At 35.1% G+C, this 23328-nt stretch overlaps 1 protein-coding gene across 1 annotated transcript in view; it reads right to left on the bottom strand.

Annotated features, from left to right (window-relative positions):
* Positions 1 to 7875: 7875 nt before the first annotated feature.
* ANGPTL5 (angiopoietin like 5) overlaps positions 7876 to 23328 on the bottom strand; it is an 88661-nt gene continuing 73208 nt past the window's right edge. Inside the window, exons 3-9 of the mRNA XM_061143529.1 lie at positions 21762 to 21906; positions 20058 to 20161; positions 19076 to 19169; positions 15525 to 15625; positions 12641 to 12761; positions 10250 to 10435; positions 7876 to 8376 (exon numbers count right to left, since the gene is read on the bottom strand). Of these exons, the coding sequence (XP_060999512.1) occupies positions 8057 to 8376; positions 10250 to 10435; positions 12641 to 12761; positions 15525 to 15625; positions 19076 to 19169; positions 20058 to 20161; positions 21762 to 21906 (1071 nt within the window). The 3' untranslated portion in view covers positions 7876 to 8056. The remainder of the gene's footprint in view (positions 8377 to 10249; positions 10436 to 12640; positions 12762 to 15524; positions 15626 to 19075; positions 19170 to 20057; positions 20162 to 21761; positions 21907 to 23328) is intronic.

The following is a 23328-nucleotide window of genomic DNA, read 5'->3' as shown; positions in this document are numbered from 1 at the left end:
TTGGGTCCCTGTGTCTTTCTTTCTTTCTTTCTCTCTCTATCTCTCTATTTCTGGCTGATTCCCTGGAGTGTGGAAGCCGGCTGTGTAACCCAGGGAATATTAGCCTCTTTACTTCTTTCACTCTCTCATCATTGACTCCGGACCAGCAGGTTCCAGTCCATTAAAGGACCAACAGTTAAAGAGACTTCTGGGACAACATCAACATTCAAATTTGAAGAAGACATCAAAGCATAATAACAATCACATTATAGAGGTCCAAGAAGGAGGAGAGAGAAAACTGGGCAGAGAACATATTTGAAGATATAGTAGCTGATAACTTCCTTAACCTGGAAAAAGAAACAAGCATCTAGGTCCAGGAAGCACAGAGAACACCAAACAAAGAAAACTATACCAAGATATGCTATAAACAAAATGGCAAAAAAAAAAAAAAATTAAAGATAAAAAAGTGAAGTGAAAGTCACTCAGTTGTGTCCAACTCTTTGTGACTCTGTACAGTCCATGGAATTCTCCAGGCCAGAATACTGGACTGGGTAGACTTTCCCTTCTCTAGAGGATCTGCCTGACCCAGGGATCGAACCCAAGTCTCTCACATTGCAGGCGAATTCTTTACCAGCTGAGCTAAAGAGAGAATATTAAAAGCAGCAAAGGAAACGAAATCAATTGCATACCAACTAGTATGCAGAAAATTCCCATGAATTTATCAGTTGACTTTTTAGCAGAAACTGCAGCCTAGAAGAAAGTGGCACATATGCTTAAAGTGATGAAAGGGGAAAACCCTGGAAAAACCAAGAACAGTCTATCTGGCAAGGCTATCATTCAAATTTGAAGAAGACCTCAAAAGTTTTACAGATAAGCAAAAGCTAAAAGAGTTCAGCACCACCAAACTAGCTTTGCAAGATATGTTAAAGGGACTTGTATAAGCAAAAGAGAAAAAGTCACAATATAAATATAAAAATTATGAAAGGAAAAAACTCAATAGTAAAGGCAAATATAAAGTTTGTAAATTAACCATGTTTAAAGCTAGTATGAAGGTCAAAAGACAAAATTAGTAAAAATAAATAAAGTCTATATCCACAACACATAGGTTAAGGGTACACAAAATAAAAGTTGTAAAACATGACATCAAAAATAGCAAATGTGGGGTGGGAGGAGTAAACATGCAGTGCTGTTAAAATGCATTCAAACTGGAAAAACCAGCATCTTTTGTAATATAGATAGAGATATACAGGCCTCATGGTAACTACCAACTAAAAAGCCATAACAGAGGTACACATACACAAAGAGAAAGAAACCCAAATATATCACTGAAGATAGTCATTGAATCACAAAGGGTGAGAGCAAAAGAAGAAAAGAACCAAAAAGAACTTCTAAAACAACGCCTCCAAATTAACAAAATGGCAATAAGTACAAACGATCAATAAATTTAAATGTAAATAGATAAAGTATTCCAATCCTAAGACATGGACTGGATGAATGGATTAAAAAAGGAAAAACAAGACCTATACAAATATTGTTTACAAGAGATTCACTTCAGTTATGGAGACAAATGCAAATTGAAAGTGAGGCAAAAAAAAAAGAAAGAAAGTGACGCAACGGAAAAAGACATTCCTTGCAAATGGAAAAGAAAAGTAAACCAGGGTAACAATGGTTACAGCAGACAAAATAGATTTTAAAGCAAAGACTATAACAAGAGATAAAGACATTACATAATGATCAAGAGATCAGTACAAGAAGAAGATACAATTGTAAATATATTTGCACTGATCATAAGAGCACCTAAATACATAAAACAAACATTAACAGACATAAAGGGAAAAATTGACAGTAAAACAATAGGAGTAGGAGACTTTAACACACTACTAGCATCAATAGACAGATCATCCAGACAGAAACCAATAAAGAAACACTAACCTTAAACAATATACAGATCAGATGGATTTATTAGAAGTAGATATATAGAACATTTCATCAAATGAAGCATATGTATTCTTTTAGGTGTATATGAAACATTCTCCAGGATAGATCACATGCTAAGCCACAAAACAAGTCTCAGTACATTTAAAAATACTGAAATCATATGGAGCAACTATTCCAAACACAATGGTTTAAGACAAAAAATCAACTACAATTTAAAGACTACAAAAAAAGACAAAAACATGCAGTCTAAACAATATGCTACTAAACAACTAATGGATCACTGAAGAAATCAACAGTAAATAAAAAATATCTGGAGACTAACGAAAACAAAAATAAAATGCTTCAAAATCTATGGGACAGAGCAAAAGTTCTCAAAAGCTAGTTTATAGTGGTACATGCCCTCCTTGGGAAACAAGAAAAATCTCAAATAAACAACCTAACCAACAACTAGAAAAATGAAAACAAAGAAAAGTCAAAATTAGTAGAAGGAAAGTAATCATGAAAATTAGAACAGAAATAAATGAAAAAGAGATTGGAAAAGTAAAAATCAATAAAACTAAAACTGGTTATTTGAAAAGAAAAACAAAATTTATAAAACTTTAGCCAGACCCATCAAGAAAATAGAGGGCAGTGGACTCTGTGGGAGAAGGTGAGGGTGGGATGTTTTGTGAGAACAGCACCAAAACATGTATATTATCAAGGGTGAAACAGATTACCAGCCCAGGTTGGATGCATGGGACAAGTGCTCAGGGCTGGTGCACTGGGAAGACCCAGAGGGATAGGGTGGGGAGGGAGGTGGGAGGGGGGATCGGGATGGGGAACACATGTAAATCCATGGCTGATTCATGTCAATGTATGACAAAAACCACTACAATATTGTAAAGTAATTAGCCTCCAACTAATAAAAATAAATGGAAAAAATAAAAAGAGAAAAAAGAAAATAGAGGGCCCAAGTCAATAAAATCAGAAATGAAAAGGGAGAAATAGCAACCAACACCAGAGAAACAAAATATGAGATTGCTATGAACTATTCCACAATGATAAAATGGATAGCCTAGAATGAATGGACCAGCTCTCAGAAACAAGTAGCAAATAACAAGTTTATACTTGTTAAGTACAAACTCCCAAGACTTAACCAGGGAAAAATAAAAAATATGAACACACCAATTATCAGTAATGAAATTGAAGCAATAATTTTAAAAAAATACAAAAAGACTCCCAACCAACACAAGTTCAGGACCAAATGGCTTCAATGGTGAATTCTACCAAACATTTAGAGAAGAGTTAACACCTATCATTTTCAAGCAATTCTGAAGAAAAAAAAAAAGCAGATGAAGGGACACTTACACATTCATCCTACCAAGCCAACATCACCCTGATACAAAAAAAAAAAAAAAAAAAGAGAGAGAGAGATCACACACAAAGAGAAAATTACATGCCAATATATCTGATGAACATGACTACAAAAGCCCTTAACAATATATATGCAAGTGAAATTCAACAACAAAGTAAAAGAATCATATACCATGATCAAGTGAGATTCATCCCAGGGATGCAAGGATCATTCAATATCCACATGTCAAACAAACTAAGAAAATAATCCCATTTAAAATCACATCAAAAAGAATAAAATACCTAAAAATAATTCTAGCTGAAGAAAAAGACCTGTACTAGTAACTATAAGACATTGATGAAATAAATTGAAGACACAAATGGATGGTAAAATGAAACTTGTTCACTGATTGGAAGAATAAATACTGTTAAAATGATCATACTACCCAAAGCAATCTACAGATTCAATTCAATCCTTATCAAAATACCAACTGCATTTTCAAGGAACTGGAACAAATAATTCTAAAATTTGTATAGAAATACAAAAGACTCCTAATAACCAAAGCAATATTGATAAAAAAGAATACAGCTGGAGGTATCATATTCCTTGATTTCAAGCTATACTACAAAGCTATAAGAATCAAAATGTATGGTACTGGCATAAAATTAGACACATAGATCAATAAAGCAGACTAGAGAGCTAAGATATGAACCCACACTTACATAGGCAAATAATCTATGACAAAAGAGACAAGATATACAATGGGGAAAACAAGCCTCCTCAATAAATGGTGTTGAAAAACTGGACAACTGCATGCCAAAGAATCTAACTGGACTACTCTCTCACACCATGCACAAAAACAAATTCAAAATGGCTTAAACACTTAAACGCAAGACCTGAAAACATAGGCAATAACTTTCTGACATTGCTCTTGGTAATATTTTTGGATATTGCTCCACAGGCAAGAGAAACAAAAAGAAGAATAAATGGGACTACATCAAACTAAAAAGCTATTGCACAGCAAGGGAAACTATCATCAAAAAAGGCTACCTAGTGAGTGGGAGAATATATTTGCAAATGATATGTCTGGTAAGGAGTTAGTATCCAAAATTCACAAAGAACTCATACAACTTAACATCAAAACACAAGCAATCTAATTTTAAAATGGGCAGAGGATTTAAATAGACATACAGGATCTGAATAGGAGACATACAGATGGCTAACAAGCACATGAAAAGATGCTCAACATCACTAATCAACAGAGAAATGCAAATCAAAACCACAATGAACTATCACCTCACACCCATCAGAAAGCTATTAGTAAAAAGACAGCAAATAAGAAGTATTGGCAAGGATATGGAGAAAAGGGAGCCCTCTGCACTGTTGGTGTGAATGTAAGCTGGTGCAGCTGCTATGGAAAATAGTATGAGGGTTTCTCAAAAAATTAAAAATAAAACTACCATATGATCCAGTCACAGATGTGAAAGGTACAGTGTGGGGACTATAGTCAATAACCATGCAGAATCTTTGTATGGTGACTGATCATAACTAGACAATCATGATATGGAAATACTGAATCACTATGTTCTGTAACAGGTGCTAACATAGTGTTGTAGGTCAATTACACTTCAAAAACAAATGAAAATTATGCTTCAAAAACAAACTCATAGAAAAAGAGATCAGATTTGTAATCATCAGAGGAAGAGGTTGCAGTGAGGGGGAATTGAATGAAGACAGTCAAAAGGTACAAACTCCCATTTACAGGACAAATAAGTAGTAATGATGCAATATACTGGGTTGGCTAAAAAGTTCATTCAGTTTTTCCATAAGATGTTATGGAAAATCCAAAGAAACTTTTTGGTCAACCTAACACATGACAAAGGTAATTAGTACTGCTGTATATATTATATATAAATGTTGATAAGAGTAAGTCCTATGAGTTCTTATCACGTTGATCATTTTTTTCTATTTTTTTACAATTTTGCATCTATTAACATATGCGTGAGTGTTAAGTCGCTTCAGTTGAGTCCAGCTCTTTGCTACTCCATGGACTGTAGTCCACCAAGCTTCACTATCCATGGGATTCTCTAGTCAAGAATACTAAAGTGGGTTGCCATGCCCTCCTCCAAGGGATCTCTCCCACCCAGGGATCGAACTTGCATCTCTTAAGTCTCCTGTATTAGCAGGCAAGTTCTTTACCACTAACACCACCTGGAAAGCCTGCAGCCATTTGCACCAAATCTCCTCTTCAAAGAACATGACTATGCTGCTATTTAGAGTCATTTATGTTTCTCAGTTTTAAAATAGATTAGTAACCTACTTCTAGGCACTTTAGCTCTCAAAGCTATTATGAATGTTAACTTATTTATAACTAATCTATGCTGGGCTTCCCTGGTGGCTCAGCTGGTAAAGAATTCACCTGCAGTGTGGGAGACCTGGGTTTGATCTCTGGGTTGGGAAGATCCCCTGGGGAAGGGAAAAGCTACCCCCTCCAGTATCCTGGCCTGGAGAATTCCATGGACTGTATAGTCCATGAAGTTGCAGAGTCAGACACGACTGAGTGGCTTTCACATGCTGGTGCAGAGCAAAGTTTTTTAATCTGTATATTTTTCTTTTGATTTTTAAACTGGACACAGTTTCAATGTTTACTGAAAATTCAGTTGACAAAATAACAAAGCATTTGTATTTTTAAATGGGACTATTTATCCATGGACAGGAGGCCATAGAGAACCATATTTACCCACTTGCAACTGTATCCTGTGCATGTTCTGTACATAATTTATTCACTGCTTGGAGAGAAGATCAAAGTGAAAGCAATCTTGAAAGGTGATCATGTCATTTTTGCTTATCCCTGAGCTTAAATTAGTTTCTGTATTCTAATCAAGTTAAGCCTTTTGCTGGACTTAGATAATGCACTGTGATCTCTATACCTTCATAATGTGGTAAAGAATCCAACTGCAAAGCAGGAGATATGGGCTTCATCACAGGGCTGGGATCAAATGGGAAGGAAATGCAAAATCACTCCAGTAGTCTTGCCTGGGAAATCCCACAGATGGAGGAGCCTGGCAGGCTACAGTTCATGTGGTCTCAAAGAGTTGGGCATGACTTAGCAGCTAAACAACAAAGCAACATAGCTGATTTACAATATTGTGCTGTTTTCTGCCGTACAGCAAAGTTAGTCATTTAGACATAACATATATCCACTTTTTTAGATTATTTTCTCATATAAGCTATTACAGAGTATTGAGTAGAGTTCCCTGTGCTATATAGTAGTGTAGAGTTAGTCACTTTGTTGTGTCTGACTCTGCCACCCCATGGACTGTGGCCCGCCAGGCTTCTCTGTCCATGGGATTCTTCACCGTCTGAGCTACAGGGAAGATCCTGTATATAGAATAGTGCTATATAGTAGTTCTTAATAGTTATTTGTTTTATGTATAGTAATATGTATAAGTCATTCCCAATCTCCCAATTTATCCCTACCCTGTCCCCCTTGGTAACTATAAGAGTGTTTCCTACATCTGTGTCTCTATTTCTGTTTTGGAAATGAGTTCATTTGTACCATTTTTTAAATATTCCCCATATAAGTGATATCACAAGATACTTGTCTTTGCCTGTAGTTCACATTTCCTCTCACCTCATTTTTCAGATACTTCTACCTTCCTCTGTACATTGTATAATCCTAACTCTGGACAAAGTACTTTTCTGTTCAACCCTAATTTTCTTAATTAATTTAAATTTGGTCCAGCATATTCCTTGCTATGTTTTCCTATAGAAGCCTAACCATTCCAACTCCTTTCAACTTCATGAAAAAGTAGAAGGGATAAGCTTGCTCCTAGAGCCACCTCTAACCCACTGATTCATTGCTCTTTCTTCTTCACTTAAAGTTCACACCATTCCTGTTGGCTGAAAAAGAGTTAAGATACAAATGTGTTTTAAAATGCAACTGGTAGTTTAGTTGTGTCCAACTCTTGTAACTCCATGAACTGTAGCCTGTCAGGCTCCTCTATCCTATGAGGTGGAAAGGATATAGGATTTTCCCATATCTATGGGATTTTCCAGGCCAGAATACTGAGTGGATTGCCATTTCCTTTTCCAGGGAATCTTCCCAACCCAGGGATCAAACCCTGGTCTCCTGTGTTGCAGCCAGATTGTTTACCTACTGAGCTACCAGAGAAGCCACCAGCAGAATTCATCTGCTCAGGATACAAATGTATAGTCAGTTTATTACAAATGAGAGTAAATTTATTAGCCATAATAAAATAAGAAAACAAGGAAGACTTTATTTTTGCAGCAAACTCTTATTAACTGTAAAATATTATGGAGTCACTCAGAAATACTTAGGTTTTTAAACCATGTGAAGTTTATATATTAATCTGCACAAAATTATTCCATATGATTGTCTTCTATAGAAATTATCTGTGGATTAAACGGGTAGCTATTTCAAATAAATATAGCAATAAATATAATGCCTTTTTAATTTTCCTAACAATCTACTATGGTTATATATGCTTTAAAGAAAAGGGAAAATCCTTTAAAGGGACAATAGATTTCAGGTAGACAAGTTGTAATTCACTCAAAACAAATTTTATTATATATTACTAATATAGCTAGTAGTAAAAGCATACACTGAGCCATGTTTTCCTTTATTAAAACCTTACAAAATTAAAGATTTCTAATTAGATTCATAATACCTAAATGTCATCTATGGTTAAATTTTGGCAAATGTGCTTAAAACACTCAGTAAAAAGAGAATTATGTAGAATCTTTTATATATTATCAAAAATATCATTAAAATTTTAAATGAGATTATTTAAAATATGGATTATAAGTTCTTCTAATTTTCATTGAAACAGATTTAATCTTGACAGGTGAGTTGTTTTTAGTCCACGTGTCCCATCGAATTCCAGTTGTAAGCAACTTTCCAGAGAAGTGATGAATGCCATTCAGATTTGCGAGACCACACTGACTGAACCACCAGCCAGTATTGTTACTGAGGTGGCTGCAGCTCTTCACAGACTGGTCACTGATGAAGCATGCAGGACGACATCCATCATTATCAACATCTGGTGTGCTGAAAGGCATTGCATTTTGATTATCTTCTTTTCTGAAGCCCCGGAATGCATCACCTGGGTAAAATAGATTTTTTTAATGACTAAATTTAAAGGCACTTTTTGTCCTTTTAATCAACCTTTACCAACCAATAGTGAAAAAGCATTGCATCTAAAACTAAGACTTAAATTACTTTTTACTAGATATCAGATTAAAATCTCTCCTCCAGGAGCAATAGGCCAAAATCTGGTAATGAATTTCTCAACATAATAAACATCTTCAAGTGGACATTCATGCGTGCTAAGTTGCTTCAGTTGTGTCCAACTCTCCGCAACGCTATGGACTGTAGCCCTCTGTCCATAGGATTCTCCAGGCAAGAGTCCTGGAGTGGGTTGCCATGCCCTTCTCCACAAGTGTACATTTAAGGGCACAAATTACAGAGGTCTGTGATGGCCTAGGGAAAACTCTGCATATTATCAGTTAAATTGGAAACTATTACATCTTTGCTAACTGTATAAAAGGACCAAACAGTAGCAGTATGAATTGAATGATAGTTTCTTTTGTATTTTTTAAAAACAAATGAAACATGAAAATATATCTCACTTTAGGAAAGAAATGCCAAATAGAGTTCCCTAAATAGGTCTTTATCAACTAGCCCATTTTGTGTTCTCTCTTTTCTTTTTTGTCCAAAGAAATCCTACATATAGCATGATATGGCACTTTTTAAACAGTGGAATTTTTTCTGAATCTTTGAATCATGAAAGGGTAATGTAAACTTTGTTGTACATTCTCTTATCGCAGGGATCTGTGTTGTTCCTTCACCACACACCATCCTGCCCCACCTCTGCTCTATCCCCTTTATCTGACATTCACTAATGTGTTCTGTTCTCCATTTCTGTGCCTTGTCTCAAGCTGTTCTCTTTGCCTACATACATTTGCCCAAAAGCCATCCACTCCTCCAAATACAAATCAGTGATTCTCAGCTATAAGGATGCTAAATATCCATCTAGTTGATACAAATACCTGGCCCAAACTTACCGAATCACATTCTGCACAAGTATATACTTTCAAAAAGCATCCCAAGTTGAATCTAACATTAATTCTTTGTTGAAAATCACCCTTCCATGAAGATTTCCTGGATGCAATCAGTCGGAATCATTCTCTCCCTCTTAACCTCCAAAGCTGTACCAGTATTCTGTTCTAGTCTGTTTTCAGTTCTATTTAATACCCCCCCCCCAATATTGTGATCAGTTAAAGAGCTGGAAGCACAACTCATTTATTTTTGGATTTCTAACACTAATCATACCTACTGAATAAGAATCATGATGAGCAATCAACAGAAGAGCTAAATTTGATACTAACTCAAGTTTAAAATGTCAACATCAAAATATAAATTTAACATCAAGTATTTTAAAGTGCTAACAAATATAAATTTTGGGGGAAAGAGTAGATGCACTGAAATATAGACCCTTAAAAACCCATTAAACTAGCTGTTCTATCAGCCTCGGTCCTTGCCAAGGCTCAGATGTCATGAGCTGGCAATTCCGGGAAGTCACTTAATCTTTCTTCACCTGTGAAGCGAGAAGAGTGAAGATCAGCTCTAACATTCTAAGACTTCTAAATACCGGCCTCTCAGAACATGAAAATGGAAATGATGCCTTCCCAGACTATCCCACAAAATCGCTATCTAAAGAATCAATTGAGATTACATATGGCAAATTGTTTTACAGTGTGTAAAGCACTTTAAAACCACAAGATGATGCAACCATCACAGCAGAGTTTCAAAATTCAAGACTTGGCCAGTTTTCTTATTCTTAATCTGTCAACAATTACATCAATATATATATATATATATATATGCCAAAGTAAATATATTACTTTTTATCTTCATCTAATATTGACTCAGCTAGATTTTAATCTTTTGGATAATTTTAGGAATAAAAAACTTACCAGCATTTCCTGAATATCGTCCTAAGTGCATTTTAAAAAATTTTGTTTCATCCTCTATCCAAAAATCATCATATGATGCATAAGCTAATGTGTCATCTTCAGATTCCAGTGCCACATGCAGCATAAAACTGGTATTCTTCTGATTCACTATATAAAAAGTCTTTTTCAGTCCTAGCCAAAATTCTCCTGTTAAAAAAATGTTTTTTTAAATATGTTACAGCATATTTAGAATAACTCTGTATTATTGGAATAACCCTGTATTATTAAGTGCTTGATGTTGTTTGGTGTTTCAATAACTCTGAGATGGTGCACATAAATTATCTGAGGGACTAGATGGCCCTAGCTCAAATTATCACTGTGTGCCTAATTTGCCAATATATATATATATATGTGTGTGTGTGTGTGTGTGTGTGTGTGTGTGTGTATCTTCCCACTTCTGCTTTACTAGACCAAGCAAAGCAGTTATATATATATATATGATATATATATATATATCATATGTAAAAAATGAAACAGTTATATATATAACTGTTTCATTTTTTTATCTGCCTAAATTAAATTCAAAAAATCATTTAATAATTAAGTAAAAAGTCAAGTTCTACCTTAAGGCATATCAACAAAAACTACCAGTTCAAATATTATGGCAGGTAACAAAATGATGTGTACCAGTAAATGTAAGAGGTTTAACCTCCAAATCAGCAACTCCTAAAGAAGTATTTCCTGTAAGTGCTCAATAGAAATTATTCTCTCTCTGTCTTTGAGAATAATGTTTTGTGAACTAATATTTCTTTGTTATAACACAGCTTGTCAGTTACCTCTGAATGAATGAAAATGTAAGGTAGAAACACCAGAATATCCCCAGGCTAGGGTCTGTATTTCCAAGATGATTGTAGATCCAGGATGAATTTCTTAAACTCCGTAATACAAACTGCATACTTGCATGTTCTAGCCCTTGGCTTTCTACCTCCCTCTATTCACTGCCATGGCCTAAATGTGGACACTCCTGCTCTGAAGTACATCCCTCTGCCTGAATCATGAAATTACCAAAGGAAGTAAGGTCTAATAAAATGAACTTCAAAGAGTTGGGGACGATGTGACAGCATTCAGACTCTTAAAACTATAGCTAAGACATTAAGTCACTCTCAAGGGCTTACAGAGGCATTTTAGCTGCATACCTACCTAGAACTAAAAAGTATTCTGAAGAATTAGAGGAAGAAAGGATGATAGGAAGTGAGAAAGACGAACAAGTAAGACGGGACCGCTTGGTTTCTCCTAGTCTGACACTCCAATTAAATGTCCTTGCTATACTTTCCCTATACCCCAACCCCACATGTAACTTAAGAGACTTTCCTTGATACCATTTATTTCTTTAACAGGCCAAGTACAAAGCAGTCTGTTTACCAAAGTATATCTGCCTAAAGACATTTTTCGTTAAAACTAAAATTATCTACCTACAGAAATAAGGATTATGTAAGGAAGATAACAATTTAGAGTATGCAGATCTATGACTGCTCGATTCAGATGGCCACACTTGTTGGGAAATTGGAGGTAATGCTGAGAAAACACAAGTATATCAACTGCACTCCATAGTATGGCAGCTATTTGGCCTTCTTTGTGACATTTTATTATATTTCACACACTTTCTAACCTCACTGACACGCAGTAGGGTTTTTAGCAGTAGGACCAACACCACCACTTACTAAATCCTTGAATGACATTATTATGGGATGTCAAATATTTTAAGTTATAACAATAGCAACTTAAAATAATAGCATAAAAATGATCAAAGTCACCTGCAAATGTTCCAATTAATGTAAAATTCTTCAGTGTTCAGAAATACTAATTTGTTTCTGTTCAACAGCCAAAGTGATGTTGCCATGGAATATTGGGAACAGATTTTACAGTTCATGTGAGGTTTCCATTTTCCGAATTTTGAGCATAGTGATTTTTACTGATGCTTTTATAAATCACTACTCTCAGTTCACATTATCTGAGCTTGTACACAATGTACCCCAAATTTCCATTTCATTTGTTTGTACAGACACAGCACAAATCTCAAGAATTTCAAGGTCCCTGTTCATTCAGTTTTTAATTCTACAAATAACTATTGACCATCTGCCACAATTCTGCTGGGTGTATAAGCAATACTTAATAAATACCCAACTTATAATTTTCAGTCAAATCACATTTCAACAGGCATCTAAAAATAAAGATATCTAGGTCCCAACTGAAGACCTAATTATTTTAAATAATTTGGCTAATGAGCAGAGTAGTTTAAGTCATGTTTTTATATTCATAGGATTTGCTATTTTTACTAATAATTTGACCAATACAGACAGTCTATAGGCATAATAACAGAAGAAAAAAGAGGAGAAATGAATAAAATTTGACCTAAGAGGTCACCAAATCCATCCAGATAATCACACCACAGCTTTTGAAAATCAATTATCCCATCGATCCTTTTCTGTATCACAGTCCATCCACCTCCTCTGTAATCCATGTCACACATAACCTAAAATAAACCCAGAAAAAAAAAAAAAAAACAGCATGCTATTATTTTCATTCTTTGATATAAAACTCATACTTCATGCTTGTGCAAGTTGCTCAGTCATGTTCGACTCTTTGCAACCCCATGGACTTTATAGTCCTTGGAATTCTCCAGGCCAGATTGCTGGAGTGAGTAGCCTTTCCCTTCTCCAGGGGATTTTCCCAACCTACGGATCGAACCCAGGTCTCCTGCATTAAAGGCAGATTCTTTACCAGCTGAGCCACAAGGGAAGCCCAAGAATACTGGAGTGGGTAGCCTATCCCTACTCCAGCTGATCTTCCTGACCAAGAAATTGAACTGGGGTCTCCTGCACTGCAGGCGGATTCTTTACCAACTGAGCTATTAGGGAATCCCATACTTCACCCTAAGCCTAGAGAAAGAGAAGATACTGCCACTGAAAGTTCCAAAGTATGTCATTAAAATATTCAGATTTTTAAAAAATCTCAAGAAATAATACAATTTGTTATAAAACAAACCTAACTGCAGTCCCTGAGTCAGTCAATACATGTGTTTGTTGCATTTTAAGGCTCTTATTCCTCTACTTTATAAATATTTTTCAGTTGAGTAATAATAGTGACAGACTTTACAGTAATAAAAGTGACAGATTTTATTTTCTTGGGCTCCAAAATCACTGTGGACAGTGAATGCAGCCATGAAATTAAAACATGCTTGCTCCTTAGGAGGAAAACTTTGACAAACCTAACCTAGACAGCATATTAAAAAGCAGAGACATCACTTTGCCAACAAAAGTGCATATAGTCAAGTTTATGGTTTTTCCAGTAGTCATGTACAGGTGAGAGTTGGACCATAAGGAAGGCTGAGTGCTGAAGAACAGATGCTTTTGAATTCTGGTACTGGAGAAGGCTCTTGAGAGTCCTTGGACCTCAAGGAGATGAAACCAGTCAGTTCTAAAGGAAATCAACCCTGAATATTCATTGGAAGGACTGATGCTAAAGCTAAAGCTCCATTACTTTGGCTACATGATGTGAGGAGCTGACTCATTGGAAAAGACCCTGATGCTGGGAAAGACTGAAGGCAAAGGAGACAGAGGCGGGAGCATCATCGATTCAATGGATATGAATCCGAGCAAACTGTGCGAGACAGCGGAGGACAGAGGAGCCTGGTGTGCTGCAGTCCATAGGGTCGCAGAGTCAGACATGACTTAGCAACTGAACAACAACAAAAACAAATGACATCCATCTGATGTGGCAGAGTGATACATTTCTTTATAAGTAACTTTTCCTTTTAATTAAAATGCTGATTTTTAAAACAATGTCAAATATGCCTGTGTGTTTGTCTTTGATTGCTTTTTTTCTTCATAGCCTGGATGGCCCATGTTCAGTTTGAGATTTTCAGACAGAAAAGCATGGTCTAAGCCTCATCTATGGGTCTTCACAGGTGGCGCTAGTGGCAAAGAACCCACCTGCCATTGCAGGAGACATAAGAGAAGCAGGTTCAATCCCTGGGTCAGGAAGATCCCCTGGAGGAGGGCAAGGCAACACACTCCAGTATGCTTGCCTGCAGAATCCCATGGAGAGAGAAGCCTGGTGGGCTACAGTTCATGGGGTCGCAAAGAGTCAGAGGTGACTGAAGCAACTTAGCGCATGCCCCATCTCAACAGGCACTTATAGATGCATCTGTGCTGCTCTGCTAAATGCCCTTAAGAGGATCACCAGGGAGGACTCATGGAAGTGACAAAGCAAGAAAATCAGAGCAATCCTCCCCATCAGAAACTTCCCACACACAGACAGAAAAAGGCAGTGTGGAGGAAGGTAGGGAACCAACACTTTCCCACAAAAGAGGTAATTATGCGTCTCACTCTTCACAAAATTAGAAGCCTTCCCTTTCCACATCTGTTCAGGCCCATTTCTGAATCTGTAGGTGAAATAATTTAGGTAATTTAAAATTATTTCCCACTTAATTCCCAATTTTTGACATCCTTTTAATAGATGTCAGGAAATGTTAGTAACTAAGATGAGAAACTGGTAGTATCTACGTAGAAAAATTTTATTGTGTAATAAAGACTATTAATAAGGTATGATATTCATATTACAACCTTTCTTATGCACAAAAATGTAACCAGAAAATTATATATATAATATTAATATACAATATATAATAACATATAGTTTTAATAATACATAATTTTGAGTTGAAATTGCCTCTAGAAATCATGGTAGAGAACTACTAAGCATAGATATGAATAATTTATTTTATGCAGTTTAAGAAATGGATCAGCTTCTCAATCTTTCTCACAATTTAGTGAAAGGTTTTTTAAATTATTAATTTTTTATACAGTCACAAAAAGTCATTTACCATCCAAACAAAGTATATCCATATGTAGGAAGAGAAATTAAAGTATTTTTATCAAGTTCCAAGACAAAGTACATCATTATTTTTTAACATCCATAAGCTAATTAAAGCAAATAAGTATTTATTTTGCATAATTTCATCTATTGTAAGGATAAGAATTAGCACCAAATGGACTCACTTTAAAGAATGTAACTAGAAACACTCAAATAGAAAAGTGAAAGACACTCTAATTCTTTTACTGGTTTGTGGTTTGGGCAAAGAATCCCAGAAAACAAAACTTTTGAGACTGGAACCTATACTAATTTTATTTGAAAATTTTTAAGAAGAAATAAAGTAATAAAACAACTAAAACTAATATTATTTAAACAGATTAGATGCCAATCCTATTCCATATATAATAAGGGAAAACTTTACCTCAAATGGGTGACTAGCGCCTTCTGGATGGATTATGTACAAACCACTTGGTGTTTTGGTGACAGAACCAATGGTATCTTTAATATCAGTACAATCTAGACCTAGAAAAGTAAAATTAGTTATTTAGGATATTTCCGCATATACATTTAAGACTTAATCATTTTATTATAGAGAATTGACAGTGTTATGTGAAATTATTATTAAAATGTTCATTAATGATATGCTAATTTAACTTGTTTGCAGAGTACATCATGAGAAACGCCAGGCTGAATAAAGCACAAGCTGGAAGCGAGATTGCTGGGAGAAATATCAATAACCTCAAATATGCAGATGACATCATCCCTATAGCAGAAAGCGAAGAGGAACTAAAGAGCCTCTTAATGAAAGTGAAAGAGGAGAGTGAAGAAGTTGGCTTAAAACTCAACATTCAGAAAACTAAGATCATGGCATCCATTCCCATCACTTCATGGAATATAGATGGGGAAACAATGGAAACAGTGACAGACTTTATTTTCTTGGGCTCCAAAATCACTGCAGATGGTGACTGCAGCCATGAAACTAAAAGACACTTGCTCCTTGGAAGAAAAGCTATGACAAATCTAGACAGCATATTAAAAAGCAGAGACACTACTTTGCCAACAAATATCTGTAATAGTCAAAACTATGGTTTTTCCAGTAGTCATGTATGGATGTGAGAGTTGGACTATAAAGAAAGCTGAGTGCCGAAGAATTGATGCTTTTGAACTGTGGTGTTGGAGAAGACTCTTGAGAGTCCGTTGGACAGCAAAGAGATCAAACCAGTCAATCCTAAAGGAAATCAGCCCTGAATATTCATTGGAAGGACTGACACTGAAGCTGAAGCACCAATACTTTGGCCACCTGATGCAAAGAGCTGACTCATTGGAATAGACCCTGATGCTGGGAAAGATAGAAGGCAGGAGGAGAAGGGAACAACAGAGGATGAAATGGCTGGATGGCATCACCGACTCAATGGACATGAGTTTAAGCAAGCTCCAGGAGATGGTGATGGACAGGAAAGCCTGGCATGCTGCAGTCCATGAGGTCCACAAGTCATGCAGTCCATGACTAAGCAACTGAACAACAACAACACTGATATGATGATTTTAACTTCTTAAAAAGAAAAATAATCTCATCATTAAAAATAAGAATCTAGATGAACAGAGGAACTGGGACTAAATAATTTATGCTGTGGTAAACCTTCACTGATAGCTCACTGTTATTATTTGCCCAGTTGGTACCAACATTTATTTAATATATTTTACATATACACTCTCTTGTTCAATAAATAATGTATTTTCAGAAATCTAGGGTTATCTTGGGAACATAATATGTAACAGAAATCTGTAATGATGACAAGGAGAAAATCCAAAAGAATAAGTAGGCTAGCTACTATTGACACATCCTTTCTCCACTATTTGAAACTTCAGATATTCTGGTGTATTGGGGCCCCCATTAAAAACAAGCAAGAGGAGAGAAAAGAGGGATCATGTTCTTCACCAGAGGAATTGATGCTGGGGCTAAAGCCTGCTCTGTTGACAATAGCTAGAACTGTAGCAGTCTATAATCACCTTCTCTAAAGCATTCCACTTTCCAAGGGATTGTAAACATAACTATTATGTGGATATGATGCCACATTTTACTCTAGATGCTTTACTTTGTATTATCGCCTGAAGTGTGAAGTGTAGTCGCTCAGCCGTGTCCGACTCTTTGCGACCCCATGGACTGTAGCCCAGCAGGATCCTCAGTCCATGGGATTTTCAGGCAAGAATACTGGAGTGGGTTGCCATTTCCTTCTCCAGGGGATCTTCCCGACCCAGGGATCGAACCCAAGTCTCCCACATTGTAGGCAGACGCTTTACCATCTGAGCTACCAGGAAACTCAGATATTATATTTATCTCCTATAAATATAATAAAATAAATTTAATCTTACAATATCAATCACCCAGAGAACAAATATATCAAAGCCTGAGACTTCAGAGCCAGAAGCTTGGGTTAGAGGCTAGTTCTACTCTTTACTAGTCAGAACTGTTAGCTAAGTTTCTTAACTACTTTTCTTCATGTGCAATATTGTTATAATTATAATACTACCTACTTCATAGTGTTATTCTGACAATATACATATAAGACATTATGTAAAGCACTTAGCACAGTGCCTAGCACACAGTAAATATGCAGAAAATATCATCTACAAAAAGTTAGCTGTAAAAAATTGTTTGCTTCCCCCTTTACTTCCAGAAGATATAGATTTGCTGCCTTTCTTCTGAGTTGCTAAGAGATATTTTTATGATAAACTTATGCTTAGAGAAATGATAGAAGCTTACAGCAAAGGATTAATCTGTGATAGAGTATCTACTTTGCCATCACCATCAAAATAAATGTGAACAGATTGTTTAGATTTTTCTGAACTCCATATTCCTTAGCTGATGATAATCATCATCATAGCAAACTCTGACACTGTCTTATCATGCTCAGGCAATACTTTAGGAGATTTTCATGTATTTACTCATTTAAGTCTCAAGAAACAGTCAAGGTAGGTACTATAAGTTCCAGCTTCCCTGGTGACTTGGATGATAAAGAATCTGCCTGCAATGCACGAGACCCAGGTTTAATCTCTGGGTTGGGAAGATTCCCCTTAGTAGGAAATGACAACCCAGTCCAGTATTCTTGACTGGAGAATTCCATGGACAGAGGAGACTATTAGTTTCCTGATGAGGAAACTGATATCAGGAAACAGTGGATCGGGGATTTGAAGACAAATGATCTGACACCAGAGTCCATGCTCATGACCACCATGTTACACTCTCTTCACTACTCACAAATGAGGTAAAATAACATAATAAAAAATAACACAATAACAGGTGAAAGTGCCTGTCATAGTACCTGACACATAAATGATCTCAGTAATAGTTTATTTCCTTCTCTTTGCAAGGAAAAAAGAAAGATCACTTACTAGGCCGTCAATAAACATTTATTTGCTTTGAAACTTTGGTATTAATTCACAACTGTAAGATATATAGGGCATTTTTATTAAAAACCTATTCCTTTAGGAGTTACTGTACCATTATATTGTATTTTAGCATCAAAAGAGCTACATTCCAGTTTCTTTCTGGATCAAGCTTCTTCTTCAAATTTTATGTTCTAATTTGAAACATCTCAAGCATGTCAAAAATACTTTTTATAGGTGGGAGGAATTCTGAGACCTTTTCTTCTAAGCAAAGACTGATTATTACTAAAATGTAAAAGGAGAGCCTACATTCTGTTACATATTAATAAAACTATTCTATTTTCAACAGATTCTGAATATCTATCTATAGCCATGACTTTCAAATGGTCAGAAAAGTTTGCCAATTCAGAAAAGTATGTATTGTCTGTGCCGAAATTTGCTTAATGGCAGGTGCTACTCCTCCAGCCTGTTAGATGATAACGAGCTATATTTTTTAAACAAAAGTTCTAAATGCACCAACCTGTCCATGAAATTTTTAAGTAGCAAAAGACAAATATGAAAAGGCTGAAATACAAAAGTTCTCACCATGTGACTGAACTGGTCTGTGAGGAAAAGTATCCAGCTGTTTTCTAAAAACTTCTGTTGTCAAAAGGAGAACTCGATTCATGAGCTCATTAACCTAAACACACAGGCATATATTTAAGCAAATATGTATTGGAACAAAACCTTTTTAGCTGAATTCTGTAACTGATATCGCTAAGCCTCTTATAAATCCAGCTTTGAAATATATATAATGCCCATCCTTCTTTTGAATTCCTCACTGCTATAAGAAAGCAGTAGCGTTAAACAGCAATCATTACATTTTGCACCGTTTTCCCTTGAACACGGCCTTCATCTGCCCGTTTCTATATTTGACTACTCTTGCAGATCTGCTCTTTGTATCTTGTCTGCCCCTTTGCTGTGGTTTGTTATCTGCCCTTCCTCAAGCCATCCTCCACACCAGATGCCCGTCTAGTCATTGCATTTCCCTGCTCAGCACTTCGATGACTCCCTGGTGGGGCATGATTTAGTTCCTATTTCTTTGAGTCAGTTTTCCTTACCCACCCTCTACCTCACCAGTCACTCCGCCCCTGCACCACTTCAAGCAGTTCCCCAAGAATGGAACGTCCTGCTCTTAGTCTTCTTACCCAAACTTTGTGTGACCTTTGAAGTATTTATCCATCTTTCATGACTCAGTTCATAATCTCTGTAATCTGGGGAAATTTCCCACAGCTCAGATTTTGAATTTCCTTTGTGCATCTTTCTAACAGCATTCACAACATTTTCAATCCATTTTTCTGCCCCACCCCCAGCCCCCCTGAACAGACTGAATAAGCTTTAAGTGAAGACCCTTTTTTGGTTATTGCTTTCTGTTTGCCTGCACTTTACTATGGTGTCTCTGACACAGTAAGCACTAAATAGATTTCTGGACATGAAAAAAATCAAACAACTATACTTCTAGCTAACTGTACCAATGTATACGTACAATAAGGGCACAATTCTAAAAAAAAAAAAAAAAAAGCCGTACCTGATTAATTAAATAATCCAAGGAAGCTTGCTGCTCATCCATCATGTTTCTTAGTAGTTTTTTGGTACTTCGTGTATAAGAAACAATAGAATTTTGCAAATTCCCTTAAATCATAATAAAATGGGTTTGCTAAATGTTATATTGTTATAGAAAATAACTACAGTAAAAAAGAATTTTTAAATGATTTTGGATAAATATGTAAATATGTAAATGCAATAATATCTCAATCTAACTAAATACATAGAGTTGCATATTCTATTTAGTACTTTTTTGTTTAACTAAAGATTAACCAAGAAAACAATTGTTTCAGTACCTCCTAATTTAATCTGATATAAATGAGAGACAACATTCTGAATATCAATTCTCACTTTATGAGAGAGAAAGAAGCAGGAGGTCAAAAATTCATCCATTCTTACTACATAAGAAAGTAAAAGGCAATAATTCTGTATCATGAAAGTTAATTTCTAAAGTAAATCTTTCTTTTAATTTTTTTCTATTAATGCTATATTTTTGTATAAAGAAAATGCAAACACATAAGCATATACACCCGTAATAAACCTCAGTGAAAAGATTTAACAGGTTGGTTTCTGGTTGAACTTCCTTACTATGTATTTTTTCTTTTTAAAAATGTTTTTTAAAACAATCTTACTTATAGAATAGTTGTAAGAACAGTGTGAAGAACTTTTTCTTCTTTTGAGAGCATGCCACCATGATGCCTCTTGATATTTCAGTGTATTTTACACCAAAGACATTCTCTCCAACACAACCATCAAAATCAGGAATTATGCATTGATTACCATGTATTTCTCAGACTTAGTCCAAGTTTATTCAATTATACTGATGATATTCTTTATAACAAAAGAAATCCCCTATTATTGCATAATTATTCTTTTAAAATTAGTCATTTCTGTTTTCCTAAATTTCACTCTAGCAGTAGAATCCCAATAATAACTCTTGATTGCTTAAAATCTACCTCACTCAGTTTCACCTGTCATTTTTACTTCCAGTCTCTCACTTTCTATTAGATACTCGCTGGATTTAGACATTTGTCTTAATGGATCTAAACCTACACTCATTGGTTTGAGAAGCCTGAGATATTTGTGCTACACATAGAATTAAACACAATAAAGTGAGCATTTTATACTTTCTGACCTAGGAGTTAAAGTCCTATAAGAACTGGATCCGAACCCCCTCCCCTTCTGATCCCCCTTCTCATACCATCCCCTAGGTACATATAGTAGATCATAAGAATTACTGTGCTGCTACTAAACAGTTTTAAACAAAAATAAAGATTTTAAAATTCTTTATTTTTTATGCTTTGCTACATATATTGGCTATGAATTTGTATTATATCTATTGTATCAGTTATTCAATATTAATTAAGTCCCCCCTCAAAACTTAGGTGAAATTTCCTATTGATTCAGATGGAACTAAGAAAATAGTCCTAGGCAAATTGATAGTGTCAGGGCCTTCTGTGGTCAGTTGATGTTACTGGGCAATATAACATAGAAGGAATCATTCATTTACCAATTAGGTAAATTAGGTGTGAAGCACCTACTATGTGCCCAAAACATATACCTCTAGTCTAGGATGATCAGGATATATATTAAATGACTCAACAAATGTTAAAGTATATTTTTCCATCTCTACCATAGAAATAATAAGCCAAATACTTTTTTAATTCTAGCTATTTTTAATACTTACTACACATGAAATATTTTTCTTCTCGTGTAATTTTAGTTTTAATATCACATGATTCCCCACAATCTTCTTTGTAAACAGTAGCATTACTTTTACTTTCACCTTTTGTATTAGATTCATCTTCTACAATGTTAACTCCTGGAGAATCCTTTATATTAAAAAAAAAATAAGAAAAAAATATATGAAGTATGTCATATTACCTAATATACCATAAATAAGACTCCAGAAAAAGATGAGATTTTAGGACATACACAAAGAAAGAACATATAATTAATTGGTTAATTCAAACTTCCACACACAAATCTTTTGCTCTCTTTTTTCCTCTCCAGTTCCAAAAGGATTCATTTAGGGCCTACTCTCCATCACAGTGGTTTTGTGGCCTTGACATTTCCCTGTGTGATACAGTGCTGAGCCCTTCCTCTTTCAGGAATCAGGCCATTTGAAGTTCCTTCAGTGGATACTAAGAAGGTTCCCTGAGAAGCCTGCAACATTTCTATGCCAGAAGGACATTCAACCACCAATTTGCAGGAACTGTGATGTGGGGCTGAGGGGAAAATGTGTAAGAGATTTGTCGCTTTTGTATAAGCTAAAGTATTTACAGATTTGAAAGGTAAAGTATTCATAGACTTAAAAGGTAGCAATAATGATAACAGAAAAAAAGAATGGAATTTTTCTTTGCAAAATCAACAACAGATGTCATTTTAAAAAGCCAGCAACGTTATATCTAGAATGGATAAACAATGAGGTTCTACTGTGTAGCGCAGGGAACTATATTCAATATCTTATAATAAACCACAATGGAAAAGAATATGAAAAAGGATACTTATTTTATATATGTATGATATAAATATATATAACTGAATCACTTTGCTGTATAGCAGAAATTAACACAACATTATAAATCAACTACACTTCAATAAAATACATTTTTAAAAATTAAACTAAAATCAAAAGCTAACAACCAACTATAAACTTTTGAATACCAGTGGGGACAAGGAAGGAGAGAGGGACAAGATAGGGGTTAGGAGAGTAAAAAGTACAGACTACTATGTTCAAAAAAAAAGAAAAAAAAGCCAATCACAGCTGTCATTCCAAATGTATCAGTTCTTATCGGTACACTGTTGGATTTTTTTAATGTTAAAGCATACATTACCAGTTTTTTATTATTAAAACATTCTTTGGTAGAAGTTATAAGATTTAAATAACTGTAATTAAAATAAAATAATAACAAGATCTGTCATCTTTGACATGGATATTGAGAGAAAAGTAAAGAGCTAATCACATAGTTTAAAAGATATTTGCCCCAAATACATTTTGCTACAAAGATCTACTTTTAACTTTTGCTCTTTCCCCTATACTCCTACAATTGACATATTAGCTGTTTTCAAAAACAGCTATATTTTACAACTATATTTTTTAGATCTAAATAAGATTCTTAAATTTTTAGCATAGAGAATTCTTACTAATATTTCTGTAGCTTTCTTAGAATTTATTCTTGCTTCAACTTTGGAATTTGGTATTGATATAGTGATAAATACATTTTATAACATTTAAATATTATAAACCAATA

This window comes from Dama dama, chromosome 1 (assembly GCF_033118175.1).
Source record: "Dama dama isolate Ldn47 chromosome 1, ASM3311817v1, whole genome shotgun sequence".
In the NCBI taxonomy this organism is placed as follows: Eukaryota; Metazoa; Chordata; class Mammalia; order Artiodactyla; family Cervidae; genus Dama; species Dama dama.
Note: the sequence above shows the minus strand (reverse complement) of the source record. Positions and strands in the feature narration are given on the sequence as shown.